The 27,696-nt window shown below is 43.1% G+C and overlaps 1 protein-coding gene across 1 annotated transcript; it reads left to right on the top strand.

Moving 5' to 3' along the window:
* Positions 1-13,697: 13,697 nt before the first annotated feature.
* Positions 13,698-26,784, top strand: MC2R (melanocortin 2 receptor). The gene is made up of 2 exons (XM_023228551.1): positions 13,698-13,750; positions 23,915-26,784. The coding sequence occupies exon 2, from the start codon at positions 24,043-24,045 to the stop codon at positions 24,949-24,951; it is 909 nt and encodes a 302-aa protein (XP_023084319.1). The 5' UTR covers positions 13,698-13,750; positions 23,915-24,042; the 3' UTR covers positions 24,952-26,784.
* Positions 26,785-27,696: the final 912 nt, after the last annotated feature.

The raw sequence follows: 27,696 nt of genomic DNA, 5'->3' as shown, positions 1-27,696 counted from the left end.
CGCCGCGGCGCAGGCCTGCGCAGGCGCACGGTCGCAGGCCGACGCGGGGCAGGCGCAGATTCGCGGGCCCCACGGCGCAGCCGCAGAGTCGCAGGTCGGCGCGGCGCAGGCGCAGAGTTGCGCGCCGGCGCGGCTCAGGCCGGCGCAGGCGCAGAGTCGCCCGCTGGCGCGGCGCAGGCCGCTGCGGCGCAGCCGCAGAGTCGCAGGTCGGCGTGGTGAAGTCCCAGAGTCGCGGGCCGGCGTGGCGCAGGCGCAGAGTCGCACGTCCGCGCATCGGGGCGGGAGGGTGGGTGGCGGCGCAGGTGCAGAGACGCACGCCGCAGGGGGAGTGGTGCAGAGACCGGGGAACGTCGGTAATCTGAAAAGCCGTGTTCGGGTGCCCCCTGCTTGCAGCCGCGCACTACGGGACCCTCTTCCTCTTCCTCATGGTGCTGTGCTACTGCGCCTCCTGCTGGCGACTAGAGCAACTGCAACTAGAGCAACTTACAGTGGTGGTCAGCAGCCCCCTGCTGGCGCGGGGGCACTGCAGAGCCCTCTTGCTCGCAGTATAGTGACGGCACGCCGCCTGCTGGCAGTTGGGGACGTTGCAGGGCTCTCTAGGTCACAGTGTAAATAGCAGCACTCCCTATACTGGCAGCTGGGGACACTGCCCGGCCCTCTTGCTCCAAGTCAAGTGACTGCAGTGTTTTCTTAATCACTATGTTATGTTGTTTTTGAGTGCTGTCCTTCCATGTCCTAGGCATTCTGACACCTATTTTAGATGCAGTATATTACTAAGGATCTCCATTTTCCTACTGTTCTCCTTACATGTGGCAAAACTAACTTGCTTATTCTTGTGTAGCCAACGAAAAATAGAGCCTAGACTCAGACACAAAGCAGTCTGTGACTAAAACCCATTTGTCTAATTATGCACTACACTATCCACTGTGTTCAGTCGATATACTTACTTAATTCCAAATCAGTGTGATGGATTATAAATATTTAAATTTGACAGAGGTGAAACTCACCTTTCTGAAGATTTATAGGGTGCAAATACAATTAGATGAAAGACAAATAGTAGATTAGATAGACAAATAGGAAAGAGAAAAACAGAGAGATACAAATAGCTCAAATGAAAAACGAAATAATGCTGGATTACATTAAAACTAAGTAAAATCAACATATATAAAATATCATTCTTAAGGATGAAGATATAAATAGTTTCGGTAATCCTGATAATCATACTTGAAGTTTGGAGGCTAATAGAGTAGAAAACAAATTTAAAACTAAGATGTTGAGTAGACTGTTCTGTAGACAGCAGGCACATATGCTTAATTCAAACGATTACAGATTTTGGAGGTAAAATAAATCAGAGATATAGTTTCTTTTCAAAGCGTTACACATTTATTTGTAAATGTATGATGATTTGGTTAGGGTTAGAATTAAAAGAAACAAGCACAGTGCTAAGCATGTAGTCAGTGAAGTATTTCTTTGGATTTCCCTCATTACTGATTCTTGGTAGTGAGTGCTATTTCCTTAGCATACAATAATTTTCTTTTTCCTTATTCTTGAAGGGTATTTTTAATGCATATAGATGATGATGCTCATAGGGGTATTCTTTTGATATATTAAATAGCTCATTCCACTGTCATCTTTGTGGCAGTAGAAAACTCATAGGTGACTTTTATTACTGCTCTCTGAATGTAATATTTCTTTCAGTTTAGTTACTCTTACGATTTTCATTTTGAATGTGGTCCCTGTTATTTCGATTTGGTAAAATTTATGTTCTTCCGTACTACATTGAGAATCCTATATTTATCAATTAAGTTCTTCACCAATTCTGGAAAATGCTGGTCAGTACTCTCTTCAAAGATTGCTCAGGTCCCATTTTCTGTCTCCAGTTTTCTGGACACTAATAGACAATTATTAGACCTCTCTCTAAGTTTCTGACCTTATTTTACATATTACAGTTTTTTTCTCCAGATTATACTCCAGATTTTTCTGGACATATTTTCTGGTTCAACAGTTTTGTTTTCTTCACAAAAACAGATTGAATTTTACAAAATACTGATCTTTTGAAGACATTATTCTGCTTGTCTATTTTCAGTTCCCACTGCAATCAGTTCTTCCTCCCTCAAACGGCCATTGCACCTTCTATGTTCTTTGTATCTTCTAGCAAAGACCAGATAATGTCTTCTTTCAGAGGATTTTTATGTAACTATATCTGTTCCAAAATATATAGTTTTATGGAACTTGAGTTGTATATTCTACTTAATTTCATGATCCTCAGAGGGCCTAGCAGAATGCTATATTTGATAGCAGATTGCTTACCCCGGCCATTTTGTTTTGTTTTGTTTTAACTTTGAGAATAAAAGTATTTTGAATTGAGAAGAATTTCAATATTTTTTGTTGGCATGCATGTAAAATTTAATCACAGAAGTTTGGATAAAATATAATTAAATGTTTACTTACAAATTTTACACTTTATAAAGTATAGAAAGTTGTGCTAACATTTGGAAATAGTAAACAAATAAACTTGGAAATAGTGCATAAGTAAATATCAGCTAAAAATTAGTGACAAGGTACTAAAAGTAAAATGCATTTAAAAATGCATATTCCATTCTCAGCTAAGCTGTAAAACTGAGAATGAGGTATTTTTTACTGATAAAATTTAATGGTAAGGTAAGAAAAGTGAAATGATTTTAAAAATTTTAACTGGTAGTCACAGACGAACATTACATAAACAGCAAATCATGATCATAGTTTATGATGAAATGTTTTTCAACATTTTCTGATTCATTTTCTTTCATACCAAAGATTTCAATCACTCCAGGAATATTATGGAGATGTGAAGATATTTGGAAGGAATATTTTTATATTGTGATATTGGTGGAATAGTATTAATATTATGGTAATAGCAGTGGGCTGAAAAAGACTTGTAAATGAGAAAATCAGAAAATTTTAGGTAATAAAATATATTTTAAAGTTTCTGAAATTTTAAATAGCCTATAGAGGTCAGCATTGCTTTCTCTTCTGGAATTAACAAGCCAAGACAGGAATAACAGTTAATGTGTTGAATCATAAAACATTTCTCTTTCTACACCACATTGTAGAAAAGCCACATCGACATATGCAACTAAACAAAAGAGACCACTTACTAGTAATGCAAGGATTTTAGACCACATTTAATATCTGTATAACTCCCTTCTCCAATCATCTATGCAAATGCCCACAACCACTGCGCTCACAAAAATAACAGTGAAAACATTATCTATTGATAGTAACCACATGGTCACTTTCAAACTGTCTACAAAATTAGGAACAAGGACAGAGGAAAAGCTGTGAGAAACATTCCCACGAGCATCATTTCGGGTATATATCAGGTCTTTCAAATAGGACACCAAGAAAGTCAACTCCATATCAGCTACTACAGGAGTTGACGAGATTTCTCATTGTTGGTAAAGGGAAATAAAAAATCTCTCTGGGATATTGTTACAATCTCTTTGTCAATGGCCCTGAAGCACTCATCAAATGTTTCATGCTTGTTATGGGTTTTTGCATGTATTATATGAACTGATGTCATCTTAAAAAGCTTCCTTCCAATTTGTGGCCATGTTAAATAAAATTCTGTATGGAATCCTCTATCTCTTATTACATGTTTCTATTAGACACTTTACCTATTCTGATGGCTTCAACAATCAACCCGCATCAGATAAATCATAACTGATCTCCGGTGCTATCCCTTCTCTGATAAAGCAATTTTACATAACAACTGGTTGCTGACCATCTACTTCTGTGCATGACAGACACTAAATAACGAACACATTCCAAACAATATACATTATTTTTACTCCATTTTTTTGCTGTGTGCTTTATTTCAGCTAATAGTGTCACTATCCTTACTAAAACTCAAATCTCTAATATCTATTTTTTTCTTTTTTTTGGAGATGGAGTCCCACTCTGTTGCCCAGGCTGGAGTGCAGGGTGTGATCTCAGCTCACTGCAACCTCCACCTCCCGGGTTCAAGTGATTCTCCTGCCTCAGCCTCCTGAGTAGCTGGGATTACAGGAACACACCACCACAACTGGCTAATTTTGTATTTTTAGTAGACACAGAGTTTCACCATGTGGGTCAGGCTGGTCTGGAACTCCTGACATCATCATCCACCTGCCTTGGCCTCCCAAAGTGCTGGGATAACAGGTGTGAGCCTATCTTTTTTATTAATCACATATGTAGTGCCATATAGCAAAGCAATTTATCATCACAATTTTCAAATAGCTCCTTATTTTGTCCTCTGTCTAGTTATCAATTTACTTCAGATTATTTGTAATTTCATGGCCCTGGCTTCCCATGGAGTTTGTAGAATTAGTGTTTTCACTGGTCTGTCTGTCTCAGATTTCTGTCATCTCTGATCTCCTTAAAAGGTGCACTTGATTCAGCTTCTTAAAATTATTAGCACCTGCTACCAAAATTCTGTCTTTTTTAAAAATTGGAAACACATATATCTGGGGCCAAAGTCTAGACCAGTATAAATAATGTAATATTTTTCTAGATAAGTGCCATTTTTGCTTACATATTCTATACCTATTTGCAGTAAACAATATTACTTAACCATCTACTCTTTAAAATGAAACAAGATGTTGTCATTCAGATATGATCAGAAAATACCTGTGAAAGAACATTATTTTGCAATAATGTAAAGAATGTTATAAGAGAAAAACACTGACTTTCTGAGAGGCACACTGACAGACCTAACTTAAAATGATAGATAAAGAAAATTTATTCTTTGGGTGATCACATTTTCTCCATCTGCTGCATTATATCACAAACCTGCTTAATTTGCTTTTCAAATGCTAGCTAACAGCTGGTCTAAAGGTTTTCGTATTTCCTTTTTGTGGTCCAAAATTTGTACGTTGCCTTTTAAATGGAATTATCTGTTTGAAATAATAAAAATAAAATCACACAGTGCTAAGCTATATTAATAATTATGTAATTATACTGTAAATAGGTGTTAATTTTATATGATTTATCTAGATTAATAAAATTTAAAAATGAGCATATTGTTGTACTTCCATGCAGGCTTTAAATAGACCAGACCAAAAAATATGTAATTGCCGTATCACGTGTGTAAATATTTTAAATGTGCCATGATCAAAGTAAGTATTATTAATATGTCAGACTTCATAAAGATTTGACAAAACCTTTGTATGAATTCAGAACTTTTTAAGGATTTTTTTCTTCGACAAGAAGATATACAATAAAATAATTCAATGTGTTTTAAAATATGTCTTTGTCTTTTAAAAAACTCTGATCTTAGGCAAAAATGTTAAAAGTGTTTTTCAGATTATATATAAAATGTTCATGTGTTATGAATTATACACAGTTTTGAGAAATGCCTCTTTTAGAAATTCCTTTCCTAGATTTTCTAACATATATCAAGTTAATAATAATTTCATGAAGTATGCTAGTGATTTGTAAGCTGAGCAGATGTTATGATTCTAGGACCTTTCAAAGCTACTTCAGCGAAACATACAGTAGTCAAATATCCCCAATATTAATAATTGCTATAACAGACACTCGTATTATGTACCAATAATTTTTATAGCATTTTATAATAGTTACCATATTTTCTTAAAAATAGTAAGTTTGAATATGCATTTGTTAAATACAAAAATAGATGATATAAATTTCACTTCCTGGAGGTTCTGAAAACATCTGTGGTATTGGAAGCCAAATTTGCTTGAATCTCAAGTTTTGAACAACTCACTTAGTGAATCACTGGCCCTGAAAATGGACTTCTAGGCTCACACCGTGTGATGCCAGAAGCTATTGCCCCAGCCCTGGGGACTTTGTTTATCTGGATTTGAGAAAAAGGATCTGCCATGCAGAGGCAATAAAGGTTCAGTTGACATACAGACTAAGGTGGAGTACAGAAACCTCCTGTTGGGACATGCTTAGATAAGATTAAACACATTTTCTCTATTTGTTTCTCATATAGCACAGATATCTCTTTTTCATCCTGAAGTTTCAGCTGCCCTGCATTATTCTTGTTCACAAAGCTGAGCTGGGGGTGTCCCTCTCTTCTAGCAATGCCATTATGATTAAATAAACAGTATTCTGTTTTTCAAAGTTGAGACTTCACATGTAGAGATTCAACAATTTAAATAAAATTGTTTTTCTCCAATGCTTTCTGTGTAAGGGCTTCTACCAGTTACTTATGAATTCAGGAATCGATTTCTGTGTCTCCCTGGGCTACAATTTTAACCTGCATTTGTGGAGTTTTTTAATCAAATGTTTCTCTCTGCTCCCTTTTGCATTTCCCAGCTCTAGCATTTCAGAGAAGAGATTTAGCCTCGGTTGACAGGCTTCAAAAGTCACGATCTGTAAGTCTTAGACTGACACAAGATCTTAGCTCAGCTTTCGTAGAATTCTTTTCTACTCAATTGTTAGGACAGATAAGGATAGCAATTGGAAGCCTTGCTAAGAAGTTAGGACCAGTACAGAGCTGCTATGTAGGCATTTAAAGCATCTAGGTCATCAGGGCATCTGGATTGCACGAATGGGCCACAGCTAGTGGCTTCCATGGGCAGAGAAAAAATAAAAACATATTAAGATCAGAAGCTGCACGCAAACCAGGTGGAAGGAGTCATTTCTCATCACTGAGGTAACACTACTGTTAGCTTGGACTTAGGTGAAGATAATTCTGTCTACTCCAAATTTTACTTGTCCTGTTTAGGTAGTTAGTGGTCTCAAGACCTGAGATTGTAGGTGTAGGAAAATATGTCACAAGTTAAGTCACTAAAATCATACAGGAGTCAGCCCAAACATCGTATCTTTCAGAAAAGAATTATCTTGTTCTAACAGAGTAGGTTATGTTCCTTTATTATTTGCTTTCATGTCACACTGTGTTTATTATTACTATCTCAATTATCCCTTATTTATTTGTCTGGTATCTGACATTCAATAAAACACATCAGTAGACTTGTGTAATATGAAGGCATAAATGATTATACTGGTATCTTAATATCAAGGAAGGAATAGTTGAAAAAATGAAAAGAATGGATAAAAATGTTATATGTTGCAAAAAAAGCTTGTAGGTTTTGTTAATTAGGAGACTTTTGCTAACCTTAGAGAAATAATTTTAATGAAGAAAAACACAACCTAAATTTAAATAGTAAAGAAGAGGTGATAAGCTGGAAAAATGAGCATAGACTACTGTTTCCAGAGACACAAATATAAAGAAAAGAAGAAAGTTATGTGATAATTAGGGAAGGATATTTGGTGGATCAAAGAACAAGTTCAGAGAAAGAATGTTAATGTCATAGAGGTGGGGGAAGTTGCCAGCCCGGCTCCCAGGGAACCTGGAGATGTAACGGAACCATATCACAAATGGTGTTTACATCAAGGAGTGTAGCTAGCTTGGATGGGATAGACCAGCAGTCTTCAAATATTGGTGCTCAGGTCCCCACCAAAAGGATTTAGGAAACCTCCCTCCTCAGTGAGTACACTTCCCAGGTGACTTCCAGCACTTTTCATTCTAGGTGTAGGTAACTGCAAAGGATGTCATTCTCAGCATACTGTAAATGTTTCTTTTAAGCTGTTACATCACTTATTACATCCAATGGAGTCTAAATACTATACAATTTGATATCTACACCATGATCCACTTTTTAAAAAACAATGTCTTCAAAAAGTCAGAAATCTTAGATTATTTTTGTTTTTTCCTTGAACTTACTGGGAGTAACTTTCTTTTGTTTGGGAAAGCCCTTTATTGGGCTTCTTGCTTATGCAGAGATGCACAGGCCTAGAAGAGATGGAACATCAAGACAGGCAGGAGTTTAATTGCTGTGCAACAGAGATTCTCAGACTCCCAGGCCTCAGAAGCCCCTGGAGGGTGGTCCCCTACCCACATCCCAGTTCTGCCCTCCGGTCTGCTGCTGTCCTATACGTGTGCAGGCGATCCTCTGGCTGCTTGTCTGCTGACCACACTGTGAAAATCACTGCTCAAGAAAATCAAGTAAAGAAGTACTTTTCTTGGACAGATTTATTTGTTTAAAAGAAAAGACACTGCTCTGGGGACCCAGGTGCCTCTCAAGGCGGGGTCAGGCAGGAAAAGGAAAGAGAAAGCATCTTGTGGATAAAGAGGACTGGCCCTAGAGTGGAAGGTCGTAGGACAGTGACAGTTCTGTGAATTGTTAAATTGCCAGCACCCAAATTTTTAACGGATGTTGAGTGAACCTGCAGTACAGTGTGGCCATGAGCCGGTCTCTGTGCCTGGAGACTGTCATCACCTCCCTGAGTCCTCTGCACTAGGAGACTAAAGGTGAGGCTCAACGTGCACTCCAGCAAAGAGGCGTGGGAACAGCCTCCAGGCATGGTCCAAAGCAAAGGCAAGACGCCAGGGGCAGCAGCTCCCACACGCAGAGGCTGGCAGCAGCCACCGGACACTGGTTATGAAATTGCAGCAGCAACTGGGGGAAGGAGCAAAACCCCCACAGCATCACAGAAAGGAAACTCGAGTTATTTCATTTCTATGTCAAAGGGAACACAAGGGCAATGTGGGACACGAGCAAACCGTGTTCGGTGTGAGGCAGCCTCCCAGGGTGACGCTGAGAGTGTTATTTCACCTCTGGGGGATTCTCGGTTTCCTTCTCTGCACATCCAAGTGTTTAAACCCATGGGCCTCTAGGTCCCTTCCAGTTCTAAGAGCCTGGGATTTGCTAGAGGTTTTTGATTAAAAGCAATCACAATCCGTCATGTGCATACAGACGGAAACAAAGTTAAGTGCTTTCCTTTTCCTTTTCCAGGGAGGCTCTACAGCCAAAAGGAACTGACGGAACGGTCAGCCCCAAACTGGAGAATTTACCCTCAGTTCTTTTTGTTTCTAAAGGTTTTGGAAACTTACTCCTTTTCCATTTAAATGATCACAAGTAGCTGTAGCTTCTCCCCAACGGAGACAGACAGTGCTAGGGAAGCATCTTAGACGACTTGGCCAAGTGTGACAGGAGCATTCTGGGGTTCTGTGCTACTGAGGTTTGAAAACCCTACTCTACGTATGTCTCTCAAGAGCACACAGCCGCAGTGCTGCCATGAGGTTAAGCCTGGAGGATTGCAGGGGCGTTCCTGTCGCAGAGTCGTTCTGTTCCTGTGTAACCAGAGCCACTGCTCAGTGACACAGGGGCCCAGTCCCTGGGAAACCTGGGCTCTGCATAAGCACTAGTTGGAACCTGGGACCACAGCTGAGACTCCAAACACAGTGCTGGGAGGCCCCGGCTAATGGCACCTGCCAGGTGGCAAACACACTGCCATCGCTGCAAACTCGTCTCTGAGCCAGCTTTTATGGACTGTGTTCATCTGTGCTGTCAAATAAAACATTTCAACAAATTGTGTTTAAAGACCGAATTGGCTTTTATGAATGATTCATGAGTTGGGCGGCACCCCATCTATGAAATGGGCATGGATAGCTGGGCAGAGGAGGCAGGCTTTACAGGCAGATAAGGCTGAAGAAGCAGAAAGAGGAAACAAAAAGGAGAGGGGTTGTTTCAGAATTACTTTCCTTATAGAGTCACTGACTTAGGTTGACTGGATCCCTTAGGACTGGTTGCTCTGAATCTCCCAGTTTTTCTTTTTGGGAAACAGGCCCATTTCTAGGCTCAGTTGGGTTATGTGGCACCTGGCACAGCTGACTCCATTCTGGCTTCCTCTGATCTGTTGTGGCCAGGTTCAGAAACTCAGTCCTAACAATGGCCTCCACACGTTGTATTTAATGGTGCAGAAATCTACCATTTGCCTCTCCAGATCCCCTGTTCAGCCTCTCCTCACAGCTCTTCGTGCTCAGGAGGCTGAGTACAATGGATATATCAGCAACTTCCTTGCCCTCTGGCTTCCAGTTGGATTAAGCCCATGAGTCGAACAGCAGAGAGGGGAGACAGGGTATTCTCCCAGCTCTCCCCTGCAGGTCACCACAGGCTGGATACAGGCCTCAGACCCAGGGCATCTGAGAGGCATGACTGTGCCCAGATTCTGTGCTCTGCGGTCTGGCTTGCTCTACTCTGCTTACATCTTTGTAAATGACCCTTTTATTAAACTTGTCTCAAATAATCCAGTCTGAGTGAACCATACATTGCAGGACATTGACTGTCTCTGTGTCTAACCAAAGCTCCAATCTGGGAGGGATGTGGGAATACTAGAAAAGTTCAGGAAGATAAAACAGTAAGTGATTATTGGGATGAAAATATAGAAGCCAGAAGAACTAAGGGTTACTTGAAGCAGAGAAGGCCGAGAGAAAGTGCTTGCTATTGTGCAGACAGCAGGTACAGGCAAGGAGAGGCAGCCTCAGCCCTTCATCTGCGCAGAGCAGCCGCTGGGCAGGAAGGCAAGTCAGCCTTTCCAGGGACAGTTTCTTCATTGGCGAGACAAGGAGGGCTATACAGACAGAATATTTCCAGTGTAGCTTTCAGCTCTCCCCAGGCTCTAACAATGACTCCATGACCTGGTCTCACACAGTCTTCGTTTTATAGATTCTCCAGCCCCAGTGGCGGTGATCTGCACACAGTAGGGCTAAGGCACAAACCCTATTTCATAAATAGCCACCACCACCTCCTCAAATTAATAAACTAATAAACACAATTCTTATAACAGCCTTCACCTTTAGGTTGTGGCTGGTGTCCCCACCTCTCCTTCGATGAGTAACTTGCACTCTCGTCGCTCTCCGCTCTGCCCCTACCCAGCAGTCAGGGAAATCCTGCGATTACAAGACAACAGTGAAACAACCAGGGCAGTCATCACCAAGCATTTGTATGTGCCAGGCACTGCCTTTACTCTCTCTGTCCACATTGAAAAAGTACTTACCTACTTTTAATATACTCCTCTAGTTAAAAATTATGTTCCTTTTTACGTATACAAGATTTTTTTACGATCCAAATTGTGCCGGCTTAACTCCTGCCATGTCCTCAGCACTCCTCACCCTCTATCCTTGTATTTAGTTTAACAAGTTCTTGCGTAGCACTCATTGTATGCCAGGTGTTGTTCTAAATGCTTTACAAGTTAACTCATTTGATTCTTATACGGCACTAACAGGTAATGTACTGGTTAGGATAGGGCAAACTAAGTTGCAGTAACAAACTGACCCTAAAATATCGATAGCTTACCACACAAAGGTTTATTTTTCATGATGTGTGCGATGTGGATCCAAGAGAGCTCTGCTCCACATTGTCACTCAGGGACCCAGGCTGAGAGAAGCTCTGGTAGTTTTATCACATGAAACACATGGCCTCCAAGGCACCCACACAAGGAAAAACAAAAGTGACAGGTGAGTCACACAGGCACTTCACCAGCTCAGCTTGGAGTTGACACTCCACACACAGTCCACTAAGGCCAGAACTAGTCACACGCTCATTCCTAACCCACCTATAAGAAAACCTGAGAAACTTGGATGATCACATGTGATGTTTGGTGAGCACAGTGTCTCTGCCACAGCTAAGAGGTATTAATATTCTTTTAGAGAGAAGGAAACTGGAAAGAAAAGGCCTGGAAAGGTGAGGTAACTGGTTCAAAATCAGCTGCAGATCCAAAATCCATACCCGGGCAGTCTGGCCCCACAGTCCATATTGTGAACCACCATGACTGGTACGTCCTTTCCCTAACCCTTCCCGGTTCACTCTCCACTCCTCCTAGTGTGGAGAAAAGAAAGAGAACAAACTGTTACTGTGTCTATGTAGAAAGAAGTACACGTGAGAGATTCCATTTTGTTCTGTACTAAGAAAAATTCTTCTGCCTTGAGATGCTCTTAATCTGTAACCCTAGCCCCAGATCTGTGCTTGCAGAGACATGTGCTGTGTTGACTCAAGGTTTAATGGATTTGGGGCTATGCAGGATGTGCTTTGTTAAAAAAGTGCTTGAAGGCAGTATGCTTGTTAAAAGTCATCACCATTCTCTAATCTCAAGTACCCAGGGACACAATGCACTGTGGAAGGCCGCAGGGACCTCTGCCTAGGAAAGCCACGTATTGTCCATGGTTTCTCCCCATGTGTGAGCCTGGGGAGATATGGCCTTATGGGAAGGGAAAGACCTGACAGTCCCCCAGTCCGACACCCGTAAAGGGTCTGTGCTCAGGAGGATTAGTAAAAGAGGAAGGCCTCTTTGCAGCAAGACTCTTTCTTTTTTTTTTTTTTTCTGAGACAGAGTCTTGCTCTGTGGCCCAGGCTGGAGTGCAGTGGTCGGATCTCAGCTCACTGCAAGCTCCGCCCCCCGGGTTCCCACCATTCTCCTGCCTCAGCCTCCCGAGTGGCTGGGACTACAGGCGCCCGCCACCTTGCCCGGCTAGTTTTTTTGTATTTTTAGTAGAGACGGGGTTTCACCGTGTTAGCCAGGATGGTCTCGATCTCCTGACCTGGTGATCCGCCCCTCACGGCCTCCCAAAGTGACTGGCTGAGGCTCGCCTCCTCCAGACAGTGTCCCCACCGTCTGCAGCCTGCCTGATGTCCCACTCCCCGGGGCTGGCCACCGGGTGGGCTTTCCCAGTCAGCTAATCAGATCCACAGATCTCTGACAAAGGACCTCTGCTTCTGCAAGTACAAGTACAAGCGCTAAGGACAAGTTGTCTCTACTTTTCCAGATAATACAGTAGCTTTCTGGAGGCAATGCCTTGCTTTTCTCTGTTGTCTCAACTACATGACTCAGGAGGGGAAAGAGGCCTGTGGAATACCAGGTTTGAGCTGCAGGGCATGTTGCAGGGGCAGACAGCGACTCAGAAACCGTCAAAGCCTGGGATGACCGAGGGTCCGTGAGTTCCTGGGAACAACACACTTTGCATCAGTGACAAGCCAGGGAAAGCCACTTCATAAAATTGTGTTTACCTGCCTGGCAAATTCAACTCAGGCCTCTCACTTCGGTCTTCTCCAGACCACCCACGTGTGAACACTTTTTGGCTTGGGGTGGAAGCTCACATTTCAGAAAGAGCCACTGGTTTGGCCCCAGCCCCAAAAACCCAGGACCATCCAGAAACTTGGCCCAAATCCACACTTCAACATTTCTGTTGCTGTGACTGACACCAACAGTAGCCCTTCCCTGCAGGCCCTGGCAGGCAGAAAACACACAGCATTGCACCCTAAAACAGAAGAAGTTTGCTTTGAACAATGGCTCTTATCTATGGCAGTTTCTGTGAAGGTTTTGAACGGAGAAGCATTGGCAGAACACAGGGTTTTTTCTTGTCTAGACCCATGCGTCATATGTGCACTTGAGCACACAGTTCTCTCGCTCTCATTGTTTAGTCTTGTGAAATATGGATAATGGGGCTTGTGCCTTCTTAATGAGACTAACGAGCCAAATGTTTGCAAGAGATCTCGAGAAGTTTGCTAGAAGTTTTAAAACAAATTCTTCCAAAACCGTTTCCTCAAAAACCCGATTTATTTAATTCCTTAGTTCTTTTTAGAACTAAATGCAGCTCTAACGTGGCATTGAAAAAGAGCAAGATGACAATTCCATAATCTGCTGGAAATATTGTCGTAAACAATGGAAGCAACCTTGACTAGCTGAGCTCATGGAAATTATGTCTTCATCTGCCTGTGTCTTTCCATTTCTCTAACTTCACATTACCAGAAATGCGCAGCTCATGTGGGATGACATTTACTCAAGGTAATGATAACAATCTAACTGTCTCTGATGATGCATGTGTTCCGGCCCTTCCTGGCCCAAGGTCCACTTGCTTTTCGCTCAGAGCTCATTCCTTCTCATTCATTTTGCCCAGAAGCTTCCTGCTTCAGAGCCGAAGGTAAGTACATTTTCCACTGATTCCTCAGCTTGTTGAGTGCTTTTGGACCATGAATAGAGCAGCTAGGAACAAATCTGAGAAGAGGTACTATTCGGAATTTTAATTATGGGTTTTCATCCTTCCTAAGGGAGTTTATTATTTTTCTAATTAAACCATTACTTTTTGTCTAGTTAAAACAATCTTCCCTATTAATGAATTTATTAGCTTCTCTAGTACTCTTCAAATTGTCACTGAGCTCTATTCAAGGACTACAGCCAATTTTTTCCTAATAGAATTAGGGGTGAAACAACTCATGCTTCTATTATCACTTCTGGCATTCGCCCCTTCACCTGATGAGCTTTTCTAGGTGTAAGAGTGTGGGGGTTTTAGTGCCACAAAGACGTGGGCATGCAGCGGCTTCCTGCACCTCAGGCATTGGTGTTTAAGCAACTCCACCACCCACATGTGTGACGTTACAGTTCTGGGAGATGCACACACTCTTTCTGTGCCTTTCTCAACCACTAGCTCAGTCGTCCTCCACCTTCCTAGGCAGCAACATGGGGTGCAGCGTGAACAATAACTAAAAGTATACTGATCATCACATACTCCTGCAAAGTGTTTGACCTGGGAAGCATGCAGTCACCGCCATCACGAGGGGCTCACACCTTCCCTTGGCTGGCTCTGTCGGGGGCACATGTTACCTAGAAAGGAGGCCCAGGTTTTCGATTAAACAGCTCTTCTTCATATTTCAATTTATCTAAGCTGCCTTCAGATAACTGTCGCCATTCTTCACTTACACACACACACTCATACACACACATACACACATACATGTGCACACACTTGTAAACACACACACACACACACTCATGCAAAAAGCCCAAAAGGGATAGGAATGGGAAAGGGGTACAAAGGGATGCTGAGAGTATAGCCTTGAGCAGATCAGAAGGAGGAGCACCCCTCACATCCCCTCTTCACCCCATCCCAGGTGTGGGAGTGAAGCGGTGGTCACAGGCTCTGCTCACACATTCATGCCTGGATCAAGCGGTACTGAACCCTTATGTGCTGGGCCTTGTTGCAGGCCTAAGTCAGAGTGGAGCCTCCTGGAGCCCCAGGGCTGAGGACACAGCAGGCTGAGACAACACTTCACACTAGCTCGACAGGACATACACCCACAAATAGCTGTGGGAGCAGGGACACGGGAGCCCTCACCCTGCCTTTGGGACCCCGCTTAGGCCGAGGCAGAGGAGGAGGGCATGGACCAGGGTAATGCGGTAGACGGTTCCAAAGCCATCCTGACTTCTCAGTGGAGCCTGATTCTCTGGCAGAGGAGGTTTTTGCTCAGCAGCAAATTGCCCTCTCACTGCCTCAGAGCAACTTAAGACATCTTAAAAAAAAAAAAAAATCCTATTCTTTGCCTTGTTAATGATCCCAGGTATGTTTCCTATGGAATCCCTAGTGTCTAATAAATTTTAATGAGAACTTTCATATCTGTGTAAGCCACATTCCTTGCCTTCATTATGCAAATATAATTACTGTGGGCCAGGTTGTCTGCAGGGGCTAGACTTAGACATGGTCAGGGCAGGTCTTATCCTAAGGAACTCAGATCCATCTGCAGGCTTTTCATGTGAATAATTGTAGAATAATTGTAGAATAATTGCCATTGTAGAAATAAGAACAAAGAGCTACAGGCGCATAGATGGGCGGTGATCCTGGGCCCCCTTGGGAGGAGGCCGTGGAGGAGAGTCTGTACTTGGGCAAGGACACAGTGCCGAGTGTACGAAGTGAGGAAGGACGTGTCCAGGCCCAGGGAGAGAGAACGCAGACCCCACCCAGTGGGCTTTATAGAGTGATGGAGTCTTAAAGTCTTAACTTCTCTGTTCTCTGACTATGAGTTGGCAGGGTACAAAAATTTGAAAGATGGTTTTAAAGTGAGTTCTAAACTCAAAATAAGTGTGTGCCAAGCACTATGCTAGCATCATGGGTAACACACAGAGCCTGACTTGGTGGGAAAACAACACGGGCAAATTTTGGAGACTAAGTTAACTTACTAGGCGTCCCAGCGTCAAAACCTGGGGGGCGGCGAGTGTTTGTGTGAGCATCACAGCCACGGCAGGGAAAGGTCTGAGTGGGTCACAGAGGCATGAAGGCGCCATGGAGGAAGCCTGCCATGAGCAGTGGAGCTCGGAGGACGGGAGATGTGAGCGGGTGGAAGGTGGTGGTCCCGGTGAGGCTGTGCAGGGAGGTGGGCATCACACTGATTTCCAACCAGAACACCCAGCCCAGGCTTCACGCCTCCCTACTCTGAGCTCCGGCAAAAGCTTCCGTTCTTGGGACCTTCCTTTGCTCGTCCTAAGATGTGATAACATTGTCATTCATGCCTAATTTCCAGTCTTGTGTATATTAAAAAAGAAAGTATACTGTAAGCAGCAGTGCTCTGTGAAGTGTCAGAAAAGCTGTAAATCTGCCCAGTGGCCTGCAGGATGCTCACACCGAGAGATGCTTCTGCCTGTGCCCAGCATGGGGGAAAAGAATAAGGCCACCCCCAAAATAAGGCTCCCTTGAAGGCCTCTCATAATTGAGCCTATGTGGAATTCGAAACAGGATGTGTGCTGGATTCAAATAAGCCATTGCCTACCATAACGAGCTCTGCTGGCTGCAGCCAGTCTTCAGAGTGATAAGCGTAACTTTTAACTCTGTAAGATCAACATCAGTAAGACCAAGGAAAACTGACTTCAGCTGGAGACACTGACTGGGCCCTAGCAAAGCAGTTGGGACAGTCCAGGAGCAGTAAACAAAGTAGAAATTCATCTGTCCTTGAAGTTTTCCTATTTCAACAGAGTATTGATTAATTGATTAATAATAATCTACAAGTCTTATTACGGTGCTATGTTGTTATTTTGTTTTATTTAGCACCAAAGCCTCAGAGTCCTGAGCCCCTCAGTTCCTGGCTCCTCCCACAGCTCTTCGCCCAAACTGACCCGGTCCTCCTACCCATACCTGCCCTCAGAGCTAGGCTTGTCCTGCTTCCAAACACTCAGCCTCTCGGGCTCTTTGGAATAACAGAGCAAGCACAGACCTTGGAACGAGGCAGATTAGCAGCTGGGTGACCTTAAGCAAGTAACCCAACCTCCCTGAGCCTCACTTTCCTTATCTATAATATAGGCAGCAGAGCAGGAAATAGGAACACCTACCCTTTACGTGTAATTGCAGCATTAAGGGAGAATACCTCTCACTCTGCCCTTTCTCCAACCTTTAACATTGTAAGAGAAACCATGACAAAATCAAATTGCCCTTAAAGTGCAGAATTGTAAGGATGTGCCGAGGTATCCAGGAATCTGCTATTTTATCTGGTTGAGTGTTAAGTAAAATTGCTGAATATGCACTGTGGGCCCAACACAGCACAGAATGAATTACCTAAAGCGTTCATAAGTGGAACCAGCTCTTGTCCATGCCATCCACACCATGGAGCAGTCCTGACCCCAATTTGGAAGTGACCAAAGCCTTACCTGTCCTCTCTCTCAGCTGTGCATGTCTTACCTCCTCAGCTAGATGCTTATGGGCAGTACGGCGTTTCCTGTATCTTTTGGATTTCCAATGGCACATAACCTAAAATTGGATCCTAGAGGTGCTAAAAATTGCCAATTCCTTAAATGATTACTTGGATTAAAGTCCCCAAAAGATCTTAAATCTTTCTTCTTCCTGTCCTCCCCATATGCCCCAACCCCCTTTTTCCCAGTTAACACCCCCCAGACCCTAGGATGGAGACCCTGCCATGGACGGCACAAAGCCGGTGACTCCAGAGCAAGGTCTAGAAGCCAAAGCTACCTGCTGCACTCATGGTGGCCCTGAGGTCTAGCTGGGCTGGACTCGGCCACTTTTTAAAGGTAGGGCTAATAGGAGCTAGGTAAGGCGGAGAAGTCTTCCAGGCCCTCGTCCAAAGATACCCACTACATTTTAAATCCTTCGTCTGGGAGAAAAAAAAAGATCTTTACTGATATCCTTTTATTTAATGGCATTTGTTTGGCTAACTAAACCAGTTATAAACCAGTTCATGCTTTTTCAAAAGGGAAAATTTTGAGCCGTTTCAGAGATGAGAACAAAAATGGGATCGTGCAGGGAAGAATTTAGTATTCGTTTTTAAGGTGAACTACAAGGATTTAATGGAGTTTCTTTATCTAATAAAAAGGGAGCTCCAGAAGAGACTGCAGGCTGCCCGGGTTGCTCCCTAACACTCCCGCCCCTGCCCTCGGCTGCCCCACCCTCAGCTCCTGTCCTGTTCCCATGTCCTTTTGCCCCTAGTCCCTGCTACTGTCACTGGCCTCCTTGCTCTAGCAATCACCCCGGCTCTGGTGTTTTGCTGCTTCACACTCTCACTCAAGGCATCTGCACCTGCCTGTGTTCCCTGCTGAGCCGCACTGCCTGCTTTTTATAAATCATAAATCATGGGATTAAATGAGCCAATGTCAACTTGGTCTCAGGTGTAAAAGATAAGAATTGAAAAAGGAAGCATTTTCTAGGGATGATGCTTTCACCCGTGAAAGGTGGTGACTGGTGCTGGTTTTGTAGGAGAGACACTGGGACACAGGGGCATCCACAAGCTCCCGCACTGTGGCTGGCCTGATTTGGGGCAAACACTGTTGTGATGAGAAACAGATGAATTGAGAGATTCCAAGCTGCCTCTCTGTCCTCCAGATGCCTGCTGCCCTGAAGGGAGCCCTAGTACTGAGCGTAACAGGAGCAGCCTCAGCCCAACCAGGACTGGGCCAGGGACCAGCAGCCCCCCAGGAACCTTCTGGCAGCAGCCCTCTCTCCTCCAGGCAGGCTGCAGGAAGCTGTACAAGCTCCCCTCAGACACTGTGTAGTATATGTTTTAAATACCAAATTCAGAAAACTTGCAAAACAGCAAGAAACACACTTTTTAAATCTTCTCAACTTGATCAACAGAGTCAACACAATCCCTGTCAAAAATCCAGAAAGCTATTTTGAAGATGTCAGTAAACTTATTCCAGAATGTATATGGAAAAGCAGATGAGCTTGAAGAGCCAACAAAACAGTGAAAAAGAACAACAAAATCAGAGGACTGCCACTCCTTACTTCACAGTAAGTCTGAGTAACTCTCAGGCTTACTCTAAAGCCAGTAACCAAGACAGCACGTTCTTGGCAAAAGAGTAGACAAATAGATCAATCAGTGAAATACTAAGGGCCACACAAATAGAGACCCACACAAATACAGCCAACTGATTTCAACAAAGGCACAAAAGCAGTTCAAAGGGAAAAAGGTAGACTTTTCAGCAAACGGTGCTGGAACAATTGGACATTCATACGGGGAAAAAATTATTTTAAACATAGATCTTATTCCTTACAGAAAAAAACTTAACTCCAAATGATCATAGACCTAAATGAAAATTACAGGACTACACAATTTTCTGATAGAAAGCATAGGAGAAAATCTCCATGACACTGGATTTGGTGTTTTTAGATATAACATGAAAAGCATCATCCATGAAAGAAAAAATAAATAATAGACTTTATTAAAATTTAAATGGCACCCCAGTAGCAACAAGTACATTGAGCACTCTGATCTTGGTTTCTAATACCATTCTGCAGTGGATGAAATCAGGGATCCTTGGGGAAAGTGGCTTATTCTATGACTATGTCAGGAATAACAAGTTGAGCCTGGAACTTCTTGCAGTGCCAGAGAGTAAATACGTGTTGCAGAAAGCCACAGTGGATGCAGGGCTGGCACAGGACACAGGTGCCAACTGAGAGAGCTCCCAGTGGCCAAAGTTGGAACAACTTAAGCAATAAAACAAATCAAATAGCATTTGATTATAATCTAAAGTGTAAAATAGTTGTCCAGGCATTCATACTGATAGAAACATATGATTGAATAAATAAATAAATAAATGGGGAAGGATATGCCAATCTCCATGCAGAAGAACTCCAAATGGATTACCTCAAGGAGATGGGGCAGAACTCTCTGCTCTGTATGTGAGGGCTGTGCATCCTGACTTCCTTCCAAAGAATCCACTGTGGAAACTGTGTGCAGAAAACAGTAACTGCAGTGGGGAAAACTGGCAAGCACTAACTCAGCCAGGTGACCGTGGTTAGCACCACAGTTGTGAGACACCTTGATAGCGTGTCCCTTGATGTAATGTAATGAGAATGATAGTTTACATCTTGTGGTCTTCCTCCTCCGAAGCCCATAGCCTCAGTCTGATCATGAGAAAAATATCACACAATTGTGGCAAGTCTACAAAACGTTTAAGTAGTACTCCTTAAAAATGTCAAGGTCATCAAAACAAGGAAAGTCTGAGAAACTGTCGCAGCCAAGAGAAGCCTAAGGAGACATGATGGCTAAAGGTAATAATACTATGTCCTGAATGAGATCTTGAAACACGAAAGGTCATTAGGTCAAAATTAAGGACATTTGAATAAAGTATGGACTCTAGTTAATAATAATGTGTCAATATTGGTCCACTAGTTGCGATAAATACACTGTACTCAGGTAAGATATTAACACAATGTCAGATGTTAAACTGAGTATGAGGTTTGTGGAGACTCTACTATCTTTGCAACTTTCCCATAAATTTAAAACTGTTCTAAAATAAAATGCGTATTTAAAAAATTGCTCATAGCGCTACCACCCAGTGATAACCACCATTAAAATTTGATGTCATGGATTTTTCGATGCCTTTGAGATACACACACACACACACAAAGAAGCTCCTGCACCATTGAACTGCAATTTTATGAACTGGTCTATGTATGTAGTTTTAATAGCTGTATGTAGTTTCAGGGTACATGTGATAATTTGATACATTCATATAATTTGTAAAGATCAAATCAGTGTACTTAGGATATATCTGTCACCCTAAATATTTGTCTCTTCTTTATGCTAGAACCATTCAAATTCTTCTCTTCTAGCCATTTTGAAATGTACAATAGATTGTTGTAAATTATAGTCACCCTACTGCTTTATCAAACACTAGCTCTTATTTCTTCTATCAGACCACATATTTGTACCCATTAGTTAATTTCTTTTCATCTTCCTCTCCCCTCTACCCTTCCCAGGCTCTGGTAACCACCCCTATCTATCTTCATGAGATTTACTTTTTTAGCTCCCACATATGAGTGAGAACTTGTGACATTTGTCTTTCTGTGCTTGCTTTATTTCATTTAACATAGTGGCCTCCAGTTCCGTTCATGTTTCTGCAAATGACAAGATTTCATTCTTCTTTATGGTTGAATAATATTTCATTATGTTTATATACCACATTTTATTCATTCATTCATTGATGGACACTTAGGTTGATTCCATATTTTGACTCTCGTGAATAATGCTACAATAAACATGGTAGTGCAGATATCTCTTTGATATAATGATTTCCTTTCTTTTGAATATATACCCAGTAGTGAGATTGCTGGATTATATGGTAACCCTATTTTTAGTTTTTTGAGTCACCTCCAAACTGTTCTCCAAAGTGGCTGTAGTAATTCACCTTTCCACCAACAGTGTACGAGGATTCCTCTTTCTCCATGTCCTCACCAGCATCCGATATTATCCATTTTTGGATATATGCCATTTTAACTGGGGTGAGATTTTATCTCATTGTAGCTTTGATTTCCATTTCTCTGATGATTAGTGATGTTTTGCAATTTTTCATATACCTGTTTGGCCATTTGTATGTCTTATTTTGAGTAATGGCTGTGCAGATATTTTACCCATTTTTAAATTGGATTATTTTCTTGTTTTCTTTTGCTGCTAAGTTGTTTGAGCTCCTTATGTAGTCTGGTTATTAATCTCTTCCCGAATGGAGAGTTTGCAAATATTTTCTCCCATCCTGTGAGTTGTCTCTTCACTTTGTTGATTGTTTTCCTTGCTGTGCAGAAGCTTTCTATCTTGGTATAGTTCCACCTACCTGTTTTTGCTTTTGTTGCTTATGGTTTTGAGATCTTACTCCAAAAATCTTTGCAGAGACCAGTGTCTTGAAGCATTTCCACAATGTTTTCTTCAAGTAGTTTCATCGTTTCAGGTCTTAGATTTAAGTCTTTAATCCATCTTGATTTGATTTTTGTGTTCAGTGAGAGACAGAGGCCTACTTTCATCTTCTGCATATGGATATCCAATTTTCCCAGCACCATTTACTGAAAAAACTGTCCTTTTCCCATTGTATGTTCTTGGCACCTTTGTCGAAGGTGAGTTGACTGTAAATGCATGGACTTATATCTCGGTTATTTATTCTCTTCTGTTGATCTGTGTAACTGTTTTTATGCTGACGCCATGCTGATGTTGTTACTACAGGTTTGTAGTAAATTTGCAAGTCAGGTACTGCGATTACTGCAACTTTGCTCTTTTTGCTCTGGACTGCTTTGGCTAGTCAGGGTCTTCTGTGATTCCATATAAATTTTAGATTTTTTTTCTATTTTTATGAAGAATGTCATTGGTATTTTGATTGGAATTGCATTGAACCTATAAATTGCTTTGGGTAGTATAGGCATTTTAACAATATTAATTATTCCAACCCATAAGCATATAGCTTCCCCTCCCATCCCCAGGCTTCCCCTCCCATCTCCATCTCCGAGGCTTCCCCTCCCATCTCCAGGTTTCCCCTCCCATCTCCAGGTTTCCCCTCCCATCTCCAGGCTTCCCCTCCCATCCCCGAGGCTTCCCCAGCAGATGGGACACAGCACACAGGTTTCCCCGGGCCTGGGCAGGAGGCACAAAGTGACTCATCCCTGTCTGCCCGGGACTGAGTTGGTTCCTGGGATGCAGGACTTCCGACTTTTAAACGCTGCCCATGTTTCAGGCAAACGGGGTAAACTGGCCGTTCCAGGCAGAACCCTAGCAGCAGCCACACCCTGTCAACCCCTCCTTCTGCATCCACCAAACCCACAAACCTCCTTCTGAACACTTGACCTCTGACCCAATCCTTTCCAAGGGAATTAGTTCCTTTCCAGATGAGTCCCTCGAGTGAGGCTGTGAGGGGCTCCCCGTGGACTTCGGATCACAGGTTGTGCTCTCAAATTTGTCCTGCCCGGGAAGTATCTTTTCCTCGCCCCGTGGTGCTGGCTTTCCCCACTGTTGCACTGCGGCAGTCCACCTTCCCCCCAGAGACACCAAAAACAAGTCTCCAGAAATGCCAGTCCCAGGAGCTCCCCCTTTGAAACACAAGTGGTGACGTGCATTGCACAGTCATCTTTGGGAATGATACATCGGCACCTTTGCCATTATCCCACAGGCTTGGGGTCAGGCAGTGACCCAGGGAGAGGAGCAGTGAGAAGGAATGGACCTAAACATCTCCTGAGTCCACCGAGCCCAGTCACCGCCTCCCAGTCGGAGAAGGCAGCTGTGGGCTCTCCACTTCCCACATGGACCCTTCCTTGCTTTACCTCCTTGCTCATTAAGGGCACCATTGCTATTCATCTGTTCATCCCACACCCACATGTGTTCACCAGAAGGATGGGAGGGAAAGTGGCCCGGCAAAGAATAATCTTTGCTATCATCTCTCGGCTCAAAATTCCACTAATGCTATTTCTCACAAAGTGCTTAAGATGAGGGCCCAGTATACTATTTTACCTAAATTGCAACACTTTATATATATACTTTTATAAATGTAAGGGGTAAAAAAGTGACATTTTGTTACATGGATATACTGGGTAGTGGTGAAGCCTGGGCTTTTAGTGTGTCCATCATCTGAATAACATACATGTTACCCATGAGGTAATTTCTCATCACCCCCCCCCCCCCCCCCTCCGACTCTCCAATGTCCCTTCCACACTTTACATCCACGTGTATGCATTATTTAGCTCCCACATATAAGTGAGAACATGCAGTATTTGACTTTCTGTTTCTGAGTTATTTCACTTTGATAATGACCTCCACTTCCATCCATGTTGCTGCAAAAGACATGACCTTATTCTTTCTTATAGCTGGGGAGTGCTCCATTGTATATATGTACCACATTTTCTTTATCCATTCACCCACTGATGAACACTTTGGTTGATTCCATATCTTTGCTATTGTCACTGGTGCTGCAATAAACATACGTGTGCAGGTTCTTTCTAATATACTGATTTCTTTGTATTTTATGGAGGGAATAGAGTTTCCTTAAGCGAGTGTGGCTGGTTTTTATTTTCTAGTGTACTTTGCAACTAATATTTCTGTATACCCTCTTTTAGGTGATTTGCAGATTTTAACTTAGATCTCTAGCAAGTGCTACAAGGAAGAAAAGATCCTGAAGAATCAATCAAGTTTTCCGTGAAGTCAAGTCCAAGTAACACCACTGCCTTAACCACAAGCAGGAGAAATGAAGCACAGTATCAACTCGTATGAAAACGTCAGTGACACAGCAAGAAATAATTCCGACTGTCCTCGTGTGGTTTTGCCAGAAGAGATATTTTTCACAATTTCCATTGTTGGAGTTTTGGAGAATCTGATCGTCCTGCTGGCTGTGTTCAAGAATAAGAATCTCCAGGCACCCATGTACTTTTTCATCTGTAGCTTGGCCATATCTGATATGCTGGGCAGCCTATATAAGATCTTGGAAAATATCCTGATCATATTGAGAAACATGGGCTATCTCAAGCCACGTGGCAGTTTCGAAACCACAGCTGATGACATCATCGACTCCCTGTTTGTCCTCTCCCTGCTTGGGTCCATCTTCAGCCTGTCTGTGATTGCCGCCGACCGCTACATCACCGTCTTCCACGCACTGCAGTACCACAGCATCGTGACCATGCGCCGCACTGTGGTGGTGCTTGCGGTCATCTGGGCGCTCTGCACGGCGAGTGGCATCGCCATGGTGATTTTCTCCCATCACGTGCTCACGGTGATCACCTTCACGTCACTGTTCCCGCTGATGCTGGTCTTCATCCTGTGCCTCTATGTGCACATGTTCCTGCTGGCTCGATCCCACACCAGGAAGATCTCCACCCTCCCCAGAACCAACATGAAAGGGGCCATCACACTGACCATCCTGCTTGGGGTCTTCATCTTCTGCTGGGCCCCCTTTGTCCTTCATGTCCTCTTAATGACATTCTGCCCAAGTAACCCCTACTGCGCCTGCTACATGTCTCTCTTCCAGGTGAACGGCATGTTGATCATGTGCAATGCCGTCATTGACCCCTTCATTTACGCCTTCCGGAGCCCAGAGCTCAGGGACGCATTCAAAAAGATGGTCTTCTGCAGCAGTACTGCTAGAATGACTGATTCCTGATTTTAGAATCCATGGGAATAACGTTGCTAAGTGACAGAATAATGTGACATTCCAACAAATGCCAGTGCTCCTGACTGGCCTTCCTTCCCTAATGGATGCAAGGATGATCCCACCAGCTAGTGCTTCTAATAGCTAGGTTCTATGTGAACAGTCTTACTGTAGGGGCAACTTTTTAACTTTGTAACTGGAGAGATAAAACAATGTAGTAAAAGAAGGATAGAATACAAAGTATTAGGTTGGTGCAAAAGTAATTAAGGTTTCTGCCGTTACTTTCAATGACCAAAAATTGCAATTACTTTTGCACCAACCTAATAAACACGGCAATAACAACTCAAGGGCTTTGGGTTAAGGCAAAGGCTTCCTTTCCTGTGGACATCTAGCAAGCCAGTGCTGGGGTGGAGGCCATTGCAGCCAATTTCCAGAAGTTAAAGTACCTGGTCATGCAACTCCAGGCAGAAGCTGTAGGGTCTTTGTAAGTCAATAATACACTGGGAGGATTACATTGCTGCAGCTGGATTTGTCTGTCTCCCACAGCCACGTGGAATTTCTGCCCTCCTCCTTCTCCCTGTTAGCCTGATGTATTGAAGCCACCTCAGTTTCTGAAAGTAGGCTGAGTATAAACTATAAATGTCAACTAACCAGCTTCGAGTTTCCAGTAACAAATGAACCTCCTCTGTCAGTCTTCTTTGTCACTCAGTATCCCACTGGCCTTAAAACCCTTTCCTGTTACATTTCCTTGTGCTTTATGAGCATACATTTCAAAGGAAGAAATGAAAATTTAATCCATTTAGTTCCTATGTGGGAATACATAAAGGCCACATGAAAATTGCCACTATTTGAAGAAGCTATAACCAAACTACGTGCATTTGTTCAAATGTAGAAGTACAAGACAAGAGCCCCAATGTGTATTTTAAGAAACAGAGAGAGACAGAGAGAGAGAGAGAGAGTGTGTGTGTGTGTGTGTGTGTGTGTGTGTGTGTGTGTATTTTTACCATGCTTTTGGACTATGGGGGAAACCAAAACCAAAACAAGACTTCAAGAGACAGTGCTGTTATTAGAGCCCCAAGCCAAAGACCTGAGGGAAGCAAAACCACCTCCTTCTGCAGACGAGTGTGAAAGCAGACCCGGTCACTGAGAAGTGTCAGCCTCCCACCAGCCAAGACGCCAGCTATGGTAGAGTGGCAACCCCAGTAGGAATGAAAGAAACATAATTTGCGAGTTCATTCATTTTTAACAGCTAAAAATCAGCTTAAAGGAGAAGCACATTCTGATTGTAAGTCCCCGCTAAGTTGGAGGGTGACCTGAAGGGGGTGAAAGGTGAAAGGGACAGAGGAGAGCAGTAGGGCTTCAGAGGACACCAGGCTCAGGGTCTGCAGGGTGGATGGTATCTTCCAGAAGAGGCAACGCTTTGCCCTCAGGAGAGTTTCCCAGAGCTGCTGAGGGGAGAAGACAGCCACACGCAGGACCAACTTTTTGGTGATGGGTTTGATATTAGACATGGCAAGGACAAGAACTTCAGAAGCAAAGGAGGCAGCTGGAGTCAAGTGAGGACAGTGGCAGGCACGCTTCCGCATGGCCTGTGCCACAGATGGAGGTGAGAGGTGCACCTGCTTGTCCTCTGCTTTGTGGACATCCTTCCCTATTTGATCCTTCCCCTGCCAAATGGACTATGTTACTCTAACACTAACCTGTATTTATTAATATATGAGATAGACATAAGTTAATTTTCCATGAAATCTAAAGCACAACCCTAGAACTAATTTTTAAAAGTGTTATTTCTACCACTGAAAAGTAATGTATAGCATATTTTATGTGATTAAAGTGCATATTCTCAATAAGAGGTAACCTTTCTTTGATGCTGCACTGCTCTGTGACACCACAGAGGTAAGCAATGCCACTTAACCTCTGTCACAAATAGTCCCAAACTGCTCTTCCTAGAAAATTCTGCGTTTGTCAACAGCTTTGCTCTTGCTCTCTGCTGTGCATGTGACTGTTGTCAGAAGGAAAAACGTGGAGAAACTTCACCTCTCACTGCCTTCGATTTGTTGCATTTAATCTAAGAAACAAAATGAAGATGGCTAGTCTAATCATGTATAACACAAAAATGAAGACTGAGTGCTAATTCAGAAAACTTTCAATTCTAGACATTTTCAATTCTAGGTCTTCTGCTATATTCCCATCAGAACAGAAGCTTCAGGGCTCAGAGTTATTGAGGGTTGAAGTTTCTGCCCGCAGGATTGGAACTCACTTAGTACTCAGGTCTAGCAGGCAGAAGAGTCAATGCACATTTGTTTTTCAACAATAACCAGCATTCATGGTGCACCTTCTCCATACCTGAAGCTGCTGTAGGACACGGGGCCACCAAGTTGGGTGGGGCAGAAGAGAGTTCAGCCTTCACAGAAGCCTGGCTCCTGAAATATGTCCCACAGAAACAATGCACTGTGGTTCCCCATGGTGGTTACACAGGACCACTTACTGCCCATTCATGGATACACACGTGAATTTTCAGCAATAAGGAAGAGGAAACATTTGAAAACACAGCTGCCTCTTCAAAACTCAGTTGCCAACAGCCTGCTAATTTGCCAGTTTTCAAATGATTTGGATGTCTTATGCATACTCCTGTTCATGCCAGCACCATTTCTTTCCTGTACTCTGCAGGGGCAGGGGTCAAATGCATATGTTATTGATATGGCTGCACCCAGGAAGCCCCTCTGTCCTGGCAGACCTCAACAGGAGGGGTCCCTC

This window comes from Piliocolobus tephrosceles, chromosome 18, assembly GCF_002776525.5.
Source record: "Piliocolobus tephrosceles isolate RC106 chromosome 18, ASM277652v3, whole genome shotgun sequence".
Classification (NCBI taxonomy): Eukaryota; Metazoa; Chordata; class Mammalia; order Primates; family Cercopithecidae; genus Piliocolobus; species Piliocolobus tephrosceles.
The sequence above is the reverse complement of the archived record's forward strand: the minus strand, read 5'-3'. Positions and strand labels throughout refer to the sequence as shown.

Bases quoted from the DNA above. Each gene is read 5' to 3' on its own strand.
- MC2R (XM_023228551.1), top strand. From the start codon at position 24,043: ATGAAGCACAGTATCAACTCGTATGAAAACGTCAGTGACACAGCAAGA.